General features: G+C 36.5%; 1 protein-coding gene across 1 annotated transcript in view; it reads right to left on the bottom strand.

Moving 5' to 3' along the window:
- Positions 1-5594: 5594 nt before the first annotated feature.
- The window catches only part of LOC310900496 (uncharacterized protein), a 44528-nt gene continuing 37861 nt past the window's right edge, over positions 5595-12261 (bottom strand). The window contains exons 32-41 of the mRNA XM_083838562.1: positions 11315-11479; positions 10857-11107; positions 10248-10422; positions 9132-9175; positions 8143-8265; positions 7938-8036; positions 7462-7584; positions 7082-7127; positions 6562-6673; positions 5595-6279 (exon numbers count right to left, since the gene is read on the bottom strand). Of these exons, the coding sequence (XP_083694688.1) occupies positions 6066-6279; positions 6562-6673; positions 7082-7127; positions 7462-7584; positions 7938-8036; positions 8143-8265; positions 9132-9175; positions 10248-10422; positions 10857-11107; positions 11315-11479 (1352 nt within the window). The 3' untranslated portion in view covers positions 5595-6065. The remainder of the gene's footprint in view (positions 6280-6561; positions 6674-7081; positions 7128-7461; positions 7585-7937; positions 8037-8142; positions 8266-9131; positions 9176-10247; positions 10423-10856; positions 11108-11314; positions 11480-12261) is intronic.

Consider the following 12261-nt stretch of genomic DNA (forward strand, 5'->3'; position numbering starts at 1 on the left):
GTGACTAGCACAGTAAATGCTCAGAAGTATTTTAAGCACTTCCAGGTATATACCTGTTTCTAACTCCTCTAGGTGCTACTCCAGAAAATGTTATGCTATTGCAGGTGTAGAGGGCAGAATGAGGGTGTAGTGGGGTTGCAGTGTGCAAAGGATGGAGTTGGGGGAGGAAGGGAGGACGGTTGTGTGTGGGGTTGGAGGAAATACTGCGCAGTGTGAAGGGAATGAGAATTCTCTAGGTAAGAGTGGTGTCCTGGTGAAGAGGTACAGAACAAACCTTGTTATGTGCAATTTTAGCTACAACATGAACTGGCTTTGTGCTAGTATTTAATAAATGAATGAATTTCAAAGATGTTTTCTTAGTAACTAATTCGAAATGAAATCGAGTTCAAATTGTGCTTTCTTGTAACCATTGAGTGGCAGTGCCTATCCTGATTTGTGTTCTGAAGCTTACCGTTTGCTCTCACGTTTCTCCAGCACGCTGTGAGAGATGAGGAAAGTGTGAATTAATTTATGTAAGCAAATGTTGGCTTTCCTGTGATTGCTAAAACATCTATTTAACATGTTAGTATTTATTAGCATTTTAATTTCAATGCTAATCAACCAGTGATGGTATTTGGGGGTGTAAGAAGAAATCAGTGTATTTTGAATTCTTAAAACATGTAAGTATATCAGTGAAAACAGGGCCTCTAGGAAGAAATGCAAATACGAGTTTTTTTTTGTTTGCTTTTTTTTTTTTGGAGTAAGCAGGAGAAATAAGCCTTATTAGCAGTCTTCTCTGCTGCTGTTTTAAGTTGTAGCCTACTGGAGATTTCAGCCTTCTTTCCCAGGTCTTCAGGAATCTTGTTCAGAAACCCAAGTTGAACTATTTCCATACTACTGTTTGTATACATCAGAAGGTTTTTTTTTTTACTATTTGCCAAAATGCAGAATTAATTTTGTAAGGAAAACAGGCTGTACTTGATAGTACACAACTTTTGAAGAAAAAGCTGCATATAAATTTCAATAGTGAAGTTGTAGAAGCAAGTAGATTGAAATAGATCTTCGCTACATCTGTATTTCCATGTGTGGGAGAACCATGAAAATACTGCTGTTCGAAATATTTGAAGAATTCATTTAGAACATACTTTTGAAGTATTCAGTGTAATAATCTGGAATATGAAGCAGACTGAGGAACCTTTTTAATTGTAATGCATTCTTCATTGGAAGTGAATGAGGGATGATTGAATTTACTTTAAATATATTTCCAATTATAAAATAAGTTTATTGTATCTTTTAACTCACTGTGCTGTTTAGCTTCCGTGTCTGTGCTGTCCATGTTTCTTTTTGGATTAGTTTCAGTAGTTTGGCTCTTGGTCATGGTTTTCCCCCCTACAATGTACAATTTCTGTAATGGTACTCAGCTTAATGTGAGGGATTCAGGTTAATATGAAATGCTTAATTCACTTTTTATTTTAAAACATAAAAAGAAATGAAGCACTAAGTAATTTTTAAAGAGATGCTACAACACATGCTTTAGAGCCAGCTCACAAAATGGAATACCCTTTATAAACACTATTTATTCTGTTCTTTATCAAAACAGTGTGAAATAAGCTTGCTTATTATCACTAGATTCTTTTTTTAAATTTAATCTTGTGCAAGTAAGCTAGCAACAATTTCAGTTTAGTTTAGGGTTTGATTACTTCATTTAATAAAAATTTACAGAATGAAAATACTGGTCTGCTGTAGGTGTGTTCAAACTCAAACAACAGACTGATTACAAAAGTTTTTATCAGTCTGCCTCATGTTTTTTGATCACACAATGATTGCTTTTTTGCAGATAGTGAGAGGCATTGAAGAACAGAAAGACGAATCAGATATGCAGTTCTGGCACTGCAGTATCACTACTGAAGAAAGTATAAAACTTAAAAGGCTATGACAGCATGGTTTTAATGGCATGGAATTTTGTAGTAAGTTCTAAATTCTTTCTAACTTAAATGGTGCCAGAAAATATGGAGAAACTTGTAAACAAGTGGGGTGGGGGTATTGCTATTTTTCATCTTTTACTTCAAGAGTTACAGTGAAGTGTTGAAAAATGTTTATTTTTTACTAGTACTTCTAATTATTTTTAACGTTATGAAGAAAATTACTACTTGAGTTATTTTTACAAAGTGTAAATTCGAATTTAATTGAATACCATTAAAATCTCTAATTGGTTAGAAAGGGCACATTTGTGTACAGTTTAGATACTGTAAGAACTTAAAATAGGTGAGACTGAGAAATTCTATGCAGATGATAATCTGATTGCAAGGGATTTCTCATGTCCTGTTTCACCTCACTTTTGAGGTATGGTACCAAGAGTAGGCTGTCTCAGCTCTCCATGAATATATACTTGCATCTTCAAGTACATATCAGTATATTTTCTTGGAAAAACACAGTCTAATTAGAGAAGGAAAATGGATTTCAGTATTGTGTGCTGGCACCTTCTTTTGTAAAGAGATGTGTATGCAGCCAAGAAATAGTAATGCTTCCAACAAGTCTGAGAAGTATTTAAGAAGCAACTTTCTTATAGCAATTGAGTAGCAAATCTACTCAGTTTAGTCATGAGAATAAGGCTGCAGTACCTAAGCTTGTTAGTATTACCTGAACTGAATCAGCACTTTCAGGGGTGAGGTACTTAACAATGTAAACAACATTTTCTGTCTTTTTCCTTAAATGCGGGGTTTGATTCAAAGCAGCCTGGTATCAAAGGGATATTTTCACAAAACTTACTGTTTCGGATCAGGCCCTTTTTCATTGCAGATCATGTGGTAAGCACTGCTGCATGAGAAACTTTAGGTTATTGTTAGATTTTTCAAGTGTTTAACCATCAACTACGTATTCTTAATTGGTAATTAACCACATATAGAAAGCTGTAATATATATCCTTTTGGATATTTCATTTTCATTTGAGCCCTAACAGGAATAAGGCTGGCAGTCAGTCCAACCTATGTACTACTGCTGGCAGAAACTGATACTGAGATCATTGCATAGAAAATAACCCTGTGAGGTACATGCCTTGTGTCCGTTTTTATAATACTGGTAAGAGAAAGTTGCAAAATGAGATTTATTTTTTTCACAGCTCTAATTAAAAATCAGCATATGGCCTGTAGCATGAGGTTTAAAAATTTGTGTGGGGGCATCAAAATAACCTGAAACTGAAACAGACTTTTCATCCTATATTTACCATAATGAAGTATACTGATGTTTCATGTAAACTTAGCACGGAAAAGCATTTGCCTACATTAGGAAATAGATAAGTAATTTCTCTAGTTAACTAACTATGGTGGACTTGTGCATTAGGGAAGGTCATGTGGTAATATGCATATATGGTGAAACTACCCAGTTAGTGCAATTTACTGATGTGGCAATGTTCTGACATTTAAACAAATCCGTGGAGTGTATTGAGAATTTAAGTGTGTCCCATTAGCAACTAATTCAAAGGTTTTATTGTCTGATCTCACATTAGAACTGGGCAAATATAAGTGCTTGGTAAAAGTCAGTGTATTTGTGGAACTGTAGTACGTACTTACACATAAGACACTTGCAAGTTTCAAAGGACCATCCATAATATAGAGCCAGAGCTCATAACTGGGAGAACAGAACTTAGTTATCACCGAATTGAACTGGATGAGATATTTGCACAGCATTCATTTACAAGGCCCTTTGCCTTCCACATTGATTTACTTACACTTGCTCTAGGCTTTCCAAAAGAGAAACTACTGACAACGATCAGTCAGATGGAGGACTAGAAAATAGCCAAATAGATTAAAAGTAATTTTAAAAGATTCTATGAAATTGAATTGATGCTGTAAACTGGGAACAGCTCCCAATTATGGTGAATTTTCCTGTTTCTCAATTCTTCTCCAAGTCCCAAGCAAGCTTTGAAGAAAGTGTGTGCATAATCTGGGAATATCAAGAGGAGAAATTTCCCTTAAAAAATATGAGAAACTGTATTTTAAGGACATCAGAGAAAATTCAGTGGTTTCCAGCATTTTCCAAAGGACTGGTGTTAAAGTACAAAAAAAAACCACAAAACACCACACCTGAACTACAATCATATTTTCTGACCTGTCAATTATGGTGTTATTTCTTTTCCATGAATGTGGTACATGCCCATTGAGGATCTCATTTGATATCTAGCTTTGAGGAATAACCTCTACATCTTCCATAGTTTACACTGAATTAAAATATTTTTAACTGCTACTATTACTGATCTCTCTGATGGATGAAGATGCTCTATGAAGGTTAATATCTCCAGTAGAATTAAGGAAATAGGTCCTGTGTTAGTTCTCCTTAGAAAAGTAAATGACCATTAGAGGGCAGTTTAAGACTCGAACGTCCTATTAATGTGCTAACACAGTACTTCAGTTCAGGAAAACCAGCAGCCCAGGAAAAGTTAGGGAACCTTTGTAAACTGTGAATGTGGTACTAAACACTTGAAGTATAGGGATTAGGGTGGTGGAGAGGAAGGGGAAATGCACCCAAATTTCACTGGTTTCAATTTCACTGGTTTCAGTCTGAACTCAAAGGCAACTTCAGAAGTGTTTAGATTTTGTTTTTATGTTACTGTCACTGGGATTTTGAGTTCTGCACCCAGTGACCTGTGAACTCTGCAGGCATTGATTTGCCCAACCCAAATTTCGATTACTAGCTCAGCATTATAATGCCAGGTTTCACATGGCCGGTGTATGTGAATGCCTCTTACGCAGCAAGCCCTCCCATGGCAGGTGTGCTGGTTATGCATGCCACCACAGTTCTAGATCCCAGCAGGCTCACTCTGTTCCTGTCATGGTATGCCCAAAGCTCTAAATACTGCGGGAGCCAGAGATATGGGAAGCTGCACTGAAGCTGTCAAACTGCTTGACCCACCAGTCACTCTTCTGATGTCTTCTCACAGTGATACCTGGGGTTCATGGTCTGAGAATGCAGTGGTGAAATTGTGGAACAGACAGAGCATGGCTGGTCTGGCTCCAGCCTGTGTTCCCAATGACAAGTGGCTTTATCAGAGATCGGAGAAGGCACAGGAAGTACTGTTTGCTCTGCTGTCATAGGTAGTAACCCTGCTTGAAGCCTGTGTTCTTGCTGTGGGTCTGGCAAACTCTGTACTTGTGATACGGAGTTCAATGCTAAAATGTAAAGCCTCCCTCTGGATAATCCCAATATGAGATCAGGTCCTGCCTGTGAAGGCCAATAGAGAGGGTGCTACTGATTTCATTCAGGGATTGAATTTCACTTCTAAATAAACATGTATAAAATGTGTAATTATTTGATCAATCAGTTCCTCCTTTGTTTTTCAGCCAAGCCTTCAGGTCAGATATCAGGCTTTGTGTTATAACAGATACTGGTATGGTAAATGCTCCAAACAGTTCAGGTAAACGTGATGAACTACTGTGGGAAAATGCAGCCATATTTCTCTCTAGTGTAAATCCATTCAAAAACTGTTAGATAATACAGGAAACTGAGATTACACGCATCTGATCTTATAAAACCAACAAAAAAAAAACAACACAGAACTCTGTCATTAACTTCCCATCATTTAGATAGTGAACACAAGTATCAAAGTCACCACTCATGCATTTGAAAAATGCTGAAAGTTTTATTGATCAAATAAGAGACAAAATGAACAGCAAAAGTCTTTTCTCTGTCACTGTGTGATGTCTGTCAAGAGCATTACATCCATGAAAATGCTATCCAATAAAACTTTCTCTAGTCACAAGAGTGAAGTGCAATGTAGCTACACTGTTTTCTGGTTTTGTTTTTAGAGCCCTTTTAGTCTTTTCGTAGAACGTCAGTTTTGTGATCTGTGATGGCACTGATACATACTGGCCTATTTGCATAATGTACAGCAAGATATTTTACATGGTCATTTATTTTTCACCTTCAAAACGGTATCACTTAAATAAAAAAATTAACTCTTTGTTTTTACAAAAAAAGGTAAGATAAAAGAAAAGATAAACTGAAATAGTATCAGTTAAAGAAGGAGTGCAGGTTATTTTCAGGAAAATGTGATTCTAGCTTCCCTAGGCTCTGTTTTCTTTTTGCAATGATCATGTCAGTTTTTCACTGATTTTTGATTGGTAACCATCTATTTGAGAGATCTGTGAAGTGCACGCATTCATACACTGGCACTGTTCCACATAGACATAGTTATAATTTATGCTTGTTCCATTTTGGCAAGTCAGGGTCACCTCTCTTGTTTGGCTGCTGAACTCCTGGCAGCAACTACACTCATGTTGCATCTGGTTTGCTTCAAGAGAATACCTGTATTTTGCCAGAAAAAGAAGGCATATATTCTCATTAAAAATCAACACCCAGGAACCCCGTAGTGACTTTTTTTTCACACATACCCCCCTCCCTTACCATCCTATGACTGTGATTTTAGTAACTTATATTTTCAATAGTGAAACTGTTCTTTAATTGAGTCTGATTCTACTCAATGAAATTGTGAACATGTGAACTTTGTTGCTATTCTGTGATTAAGTTAACAGAAACCACACTATAAATGACTCTAAAGAGATGCTAAATTATTTTTTTGGAACTTACACAGAGGAGCCAGGACACGTCCCTTCACAATAGGCCAGCTCAACAGGTTCAGAAGATTCACAGTCTTCATGTCGGATCACAGTTTTTGTGCTGTAAGCTTTGCAGTTCGTAGCTTCAGAAGAACAGGAAAAAATAAACAGATGCTTCAAACCTCCAGTTTAGAACTACATGCTTAAACAACTTCACTGTGCGTGAGGTCTTATTATTGAGAATATATGTACAGTATGCAACAGTAGGGGATACTGTGTAATGTGTTTAGGGATTTCAAGTTATTCTTTGATCTCAGCTGTACAGTGTATTTGGAAGATTGTGCTGAGGCTTGAGCATCGGTGGCTTGAGTTGTGGTATTCAATACTGGCAAGCATTTGCTTTTTCCTTTTGAAGAAACCGAAACAAAGGGTCTTGATAAATAGAATAAGTGAAAACTGGAGGAGTGATGAATCCTTCCTTCCACCTGAATATGGACAGAAGTTGAATATAGCTGTTTAGAAGTAGAAAACATGAACACAGTATTACTTACGTTTACATATCTTGCAGCAGCCGTCAGGAGTAGTCTCTGCTTCATCCTTTGCAGAAGTAAAGAAAGGATTTGTGTTAAAGCATGGATGACAACCAGGAGTATGAATACAAGTTAGCATTACTAATACTGGGAAGAAGGCTCCTCTGTGATGAACAAAATGAAACCATGGGTGTCTTACTGGCTGAGTCCCCACCACAAAAGTCTTGAATCCTTGTAGGCTCACGTAAAAATACTAAGCTTCTCTCAATAGTATTGTTACAGCAAGATTAATTTCATTCTGCAACTTTAATGAAAGTGATTTTTTGCATTCTTTCTTGCTTCCCTGCCCCCCTTGAGCTTTTAAGCTGCATTTGATAGATGAAGAATTGATTAAAACTTACAGTATCACACTCTGTTGGATCGAATTCAGGGCACACTTTTTTAGTTTGGACTGTAACATATTGATCTTCAATTTTTTCACATTTGTAGTAGCTGCAGAGATCAAGTGGCAGAATCTCATCAACCTATGATTTTAAGAGAAAAAAAAATCCATTGAGATCAAGTATAGCGTGGTTACTTCAAAAATGTCTGGCTAATTAAGGTCTCACACTTCAATCAAAGATGCATCTGAGATGCATCTGAAGTTCTTTCAAGCCGCAAATGGGAAAAGCCAAATTTTGCAAACTGGCTTGCTTGAAAGCTGAAATCCTACATCTGAATGGTTACCATTACCCAGTTAATCGCAAATATCAAGAATTTCTTTTTCCAAGTGAGTCTTCAGAAAACTCTGTAGTTCTCAGAATGATTTCAATGTTAAATTGATTCTTACTAGGAAGGAACACATTGATTGAGATATGAAATTGAATAGAATACTTACGCTGAGCACCTGAATAGTGTTGTTACTTAGTTTGATTGTGCAAGCTACTTCAACACACTTCCCACAGCAGTCTCCGTCCTCAATCTTATATTCATGACCCTACTCGTATAGAGATGAAAGAGAAAGTATGTTGAGTTGGTGGTGGCTAATTCTAGTCTTACTGTAATTGAGGGCTGATGAGACATCCTAGAGAATCAGAACTCACCAGCGGGCAAGATGTTTCACATTGCACTGGTTCACACTGCACAATATTTTTACTAGTCACTGGATCTTTCTCAGAACTGCAGGCACATTTCTTACAGGAATCAATTGCTATGGTCGTTCCAGGCTGGAAGAGAGAGGGGATGGGAACAACAATAAAATCTAAACAGTGTCCTTATAGTTTATCAGCAGGGTTGAAAGCATTGTTGTGTACTATTAATGGCTGCTGAAATGGAAATGTGAGTTTCTCAATTGTCTTTGAACATAGAATTGTTTGACTTTATGCTTTACGAGAAAACATTAGGAGGAATCTAAACAAAGTGATATGAAAAAGTAACTAATAAAATGCAGGTATGACCAGTTTGTACGACCTCAGTATTTTACCAGCTTTTCAATGCTCTGTTTAAGATTTTTTTCTCATGTAAGACATTTTCAGAGGTTATAAAACAATTATAACTTACAAATGGAGATTAAAATAATTGGAGATACATAAGCAGTGATACAAATTCACAGGTGGATTTTAGTCTTTTTAAAATGTGTCCCCATAAGGCTGTGGTGCTGCTGTTTAAATTTTGAAAAAGATTTAGGTACCAATTTCAGCAAAATATTTATGTATCAATTAAAACAAAAATCCTGGCTTTATTTTTGAAGGTTTTCAGTGCTTATTTCAAATAACAGCTGAGCTCAGGTGATGCATTAGGTCCTCTGCAAAAAAAAAAAAAAAAAAAGGAAAAAAAAATCCACAACTAGGAGAAGACTTTTTTAAAAAAAGTAGGTCACTAAAAATGACACACTCTTGTTTTACACTCCCTCTCGAGGAACTCTTCTGGGACAGTTTTGGTTTTGACATTAGAAGAAGAAAAAAAACACATTCAGTTTAGGGTTAGAGATGGAATGACATGAATTGGGAAAAGAATTTTCTCAAGGGCTTTTGTGGTGGAAAGGGTGTACATTTCAGTTCTGTTAATAGGGCATTGTAAGTATCATTCTCACCATATACATTGTGCCATTAACCACACAGATGTTGGGTATTCGTTCTGAAAAACAACAAAAAATCCAAAGTAAACTTAAGTTGTGAGATTTTCAGAGAAGTCAAGATGTTATCAAGGTTTGTTAAAAACGCAGAGATTATGGAAAACTTGAATTCAAGCCCTGTGTGGTTAGACCTCATTTTTACAGTATAGCTAGATATTAAAATAATAACCACATCTGTTAATTAGATAGAAGAATTGAGCAGAAATAGCATCAAACTGGAGCTATATGTGAAAAATCCCCTTCTTGCCCTGGGTTTACTTCAAATTAAAGTAGTTTCCTCTTTGAATCCTCTAAGTCCAGTAGTCTTCAAAGATGCCTTTGTTATTGATACTACTCAGAATGAAGCTTGGTTGGAAAATCAAGTGGAAAAGTGGTATTTCTTACTGTAGTAATATAGTAACGTGGCAGATTCCATTCATAGCTTTCACAGAATTACTTCAAGCCTTGCAGTTCCTTTTTGATCTCCCTACTTCAGGCTTAATTTATGGTTATCTTTTGGTTTTGATTCATTTATAAAAAATATACATATATAAACATATATATACATTGAATTGTTAAATTTTCATCAGTGTTCTACAATAGCATGTGTAATTATGTTTTTTTGTACTTCAGTTATTGATGGTGATTCACTTTGTTGCTTCGTGTTACCTACTTTAGCAGTTAAATATAAAGCTGTCTGCTGGCTCATCCTTATGTTTATTCATCTTTGTTTAGATGTAGTTAGGCCAATATTAATGTGCTTCAATATTACACTAATAACATAAAATACATTAATAACCTTAATAGCCAGATACAGAGAGACTTGAGGTACATCAAATACTTGAAGGGTCAGAGTGTTATCCTGCTCTTCCACCCGCTCCAATTCTCAGCAGACTTCATTGAAAATAATGTTTTGTTTTAAGATGAACTTTTAATGCATATTTAGCAAAAAATTGATGTGTGTTCACTGAGTGAGAACAATTTAAGGAAGGTTTTGCTGTTACCGTGATATATATAGAACCTGCTTAGAACCTGCTTAGTGTTGTTTCCCACAGTGTGTAGCTTGGTGTGTGCATATGTATTTTTAATACTTACTGCATTCAAATTCAGGACAACATGGGTCTTTTGATGGTAAAACAGGTGTGGAAACAAATCCTATTTCACAAATTAGTGTCTGAGCTGTTTGGCATGGGAGTGGCTGACATTGCACAGTAGAAGTGAGTGGGTCACAGACACAGTCCTGGCATTCACTTGTCCATTTCTCTCCAGGCTGAAAATACATAAATCATTTATTCTTAAGTGCTCTTTCACCCTAATTATTCTGGGTCAACCTGCATTAGACTCTCAAGATTGGTAAGGATTTCAGATGAGAAATTTGTTAGCATATGATTTTGAGAACAATCACGGAATTATCTCTTCTCTGTAGAAGGAAGGCCATTCTAACATTTTCATAGCAGGTCTACTTATTGCCATGACATTTGAATCTTTTATTTTAAAAAGTCTCTGCCATGATATTAATGAGCTTTTCCATCTCCAGGGGATTTAAAAGCCTAATGGTACTAGTTTTAAGTGCTATAAGGCCATTTGTAACATGACCACCTTTGTTACTGAAATACACGCAAGATGATTCGAATTGGCTAATAGAAGACAGACACTGGGCAGTTTTTGCAAAGGTCATATATTAGAAAAAATAACAGTAACCACCTTTCGTGGAGGACTGACATCAGTACAGTTTCTTTCTGCTGCAGTTGTGAGGGATGTTGCTGTGGTTGGTGAGACAGAAGAAAATATGTGTTCTGTGGATGAGGAGGCTTGTGTTGTTGTTTCTGAGGACTCTGAAGTTAAAGGAGTTGTTGGAGGACATGGCCCTTGAAATGGGGCAATTTCGCATTCATTGCTGCAAAGCGCATAAAAATTACATCCAGCCCTATCTGTTCTGTTGTATACAACTTCCCCTGTAGAGAAAAGATGAAGGAGAAATTAAAAGACTAATGAAAAGACTTTGGAAAAAAAAAAGTGAAAATATGAAGTAAATAGTGAATAATATATCTATTAAAAGATCTATGTTTGGATGATTTTGAGTAGTTGTCTGTAACAGAATACACTATTAAGGATTCATATTGCTTTAGAAAATTTTTACAACCATAAAGTAAGAAACTCACCAGGAGAAAAAAAATCACCAAAGACGTGACAAAAACATGGAGTTGGTCTGCTTAATGTAACAATTGTACTTGCTTCTGTTGTGAAAGCTGTGGTGAGGGAAGAACTGAAGATCGCAGAAGTGCTTGTTGTTATGTGGCTTGACTGTGAGGTACCAGATGTAGATACTGTTAAGCACAAAACATAGTTTAGTTCACAGCACAGGTTTTGGTTCAAATAATTCCAACATAGTGCAGGGGACTGTTCAACATTCAGGCAACTAAAGGCAACATTTGGTTGCATTCCACTATTTGATCCACTTTTGTTAAATGGAGATCAGGGATGTCTTACAACTCTACACCAGGTATCATCTGGATTTTGTAAATGTTAAAATCTTCGGCTCGAATATTTTCAGAAGTTTCAGACTCATCACTGTCACAACTGTGAGAAAAATCTCAATAATTTTTTCAGACATGTTCTTCTGTGAAGCTATTGTATTTGCAGTTGCAATGGCGAGTGTCCTACAAGCAGGAGCACACAGTAAAAGTATACCATAACTTTATATTCCGTATTATCCAACGCTTGATTCCTCATGTTTCCCCTGACTCAGGATAAGTATTATCAAACCATGGAATCCACTCAAAGATTTAACACAGCTACAAGTAGCAAAGGGAGTAATGGAATAAAAAATGGTTTCTGTGTTAAAAGAAGCATGGATGACTGTGGAAAAAGTAACAGAAGATCATAGAATCATAGAATGGCTCAGGTTGGAAGGGACCATAAAGATCATCTAACTCTAAACCCCTGCCATAGGCAGGGATGCCACCCACTAGATCAGGTTGGCTATCCAGCCTGGCCTTGAGCACCTCCAGGGATGGAGCATCCACAGTTTCTCTGTGCAGCCTGTGCCAGTGCCTCACCATCCTTACAGTGAAGAATGTCCTCCTAATGTCTAATTTAAATCTATCCT

Source organism: Anser anser, assembly GCF_964211835.1.
Source record: "Anser anser genome assembly, chromosome: 5".
In the NCBI taxonomy this organism is placed as follows: Eukaryota; Metazoa; Chordata; class Aves; order Anseriformes; family Anatidae; genus Anser; species Anser anser.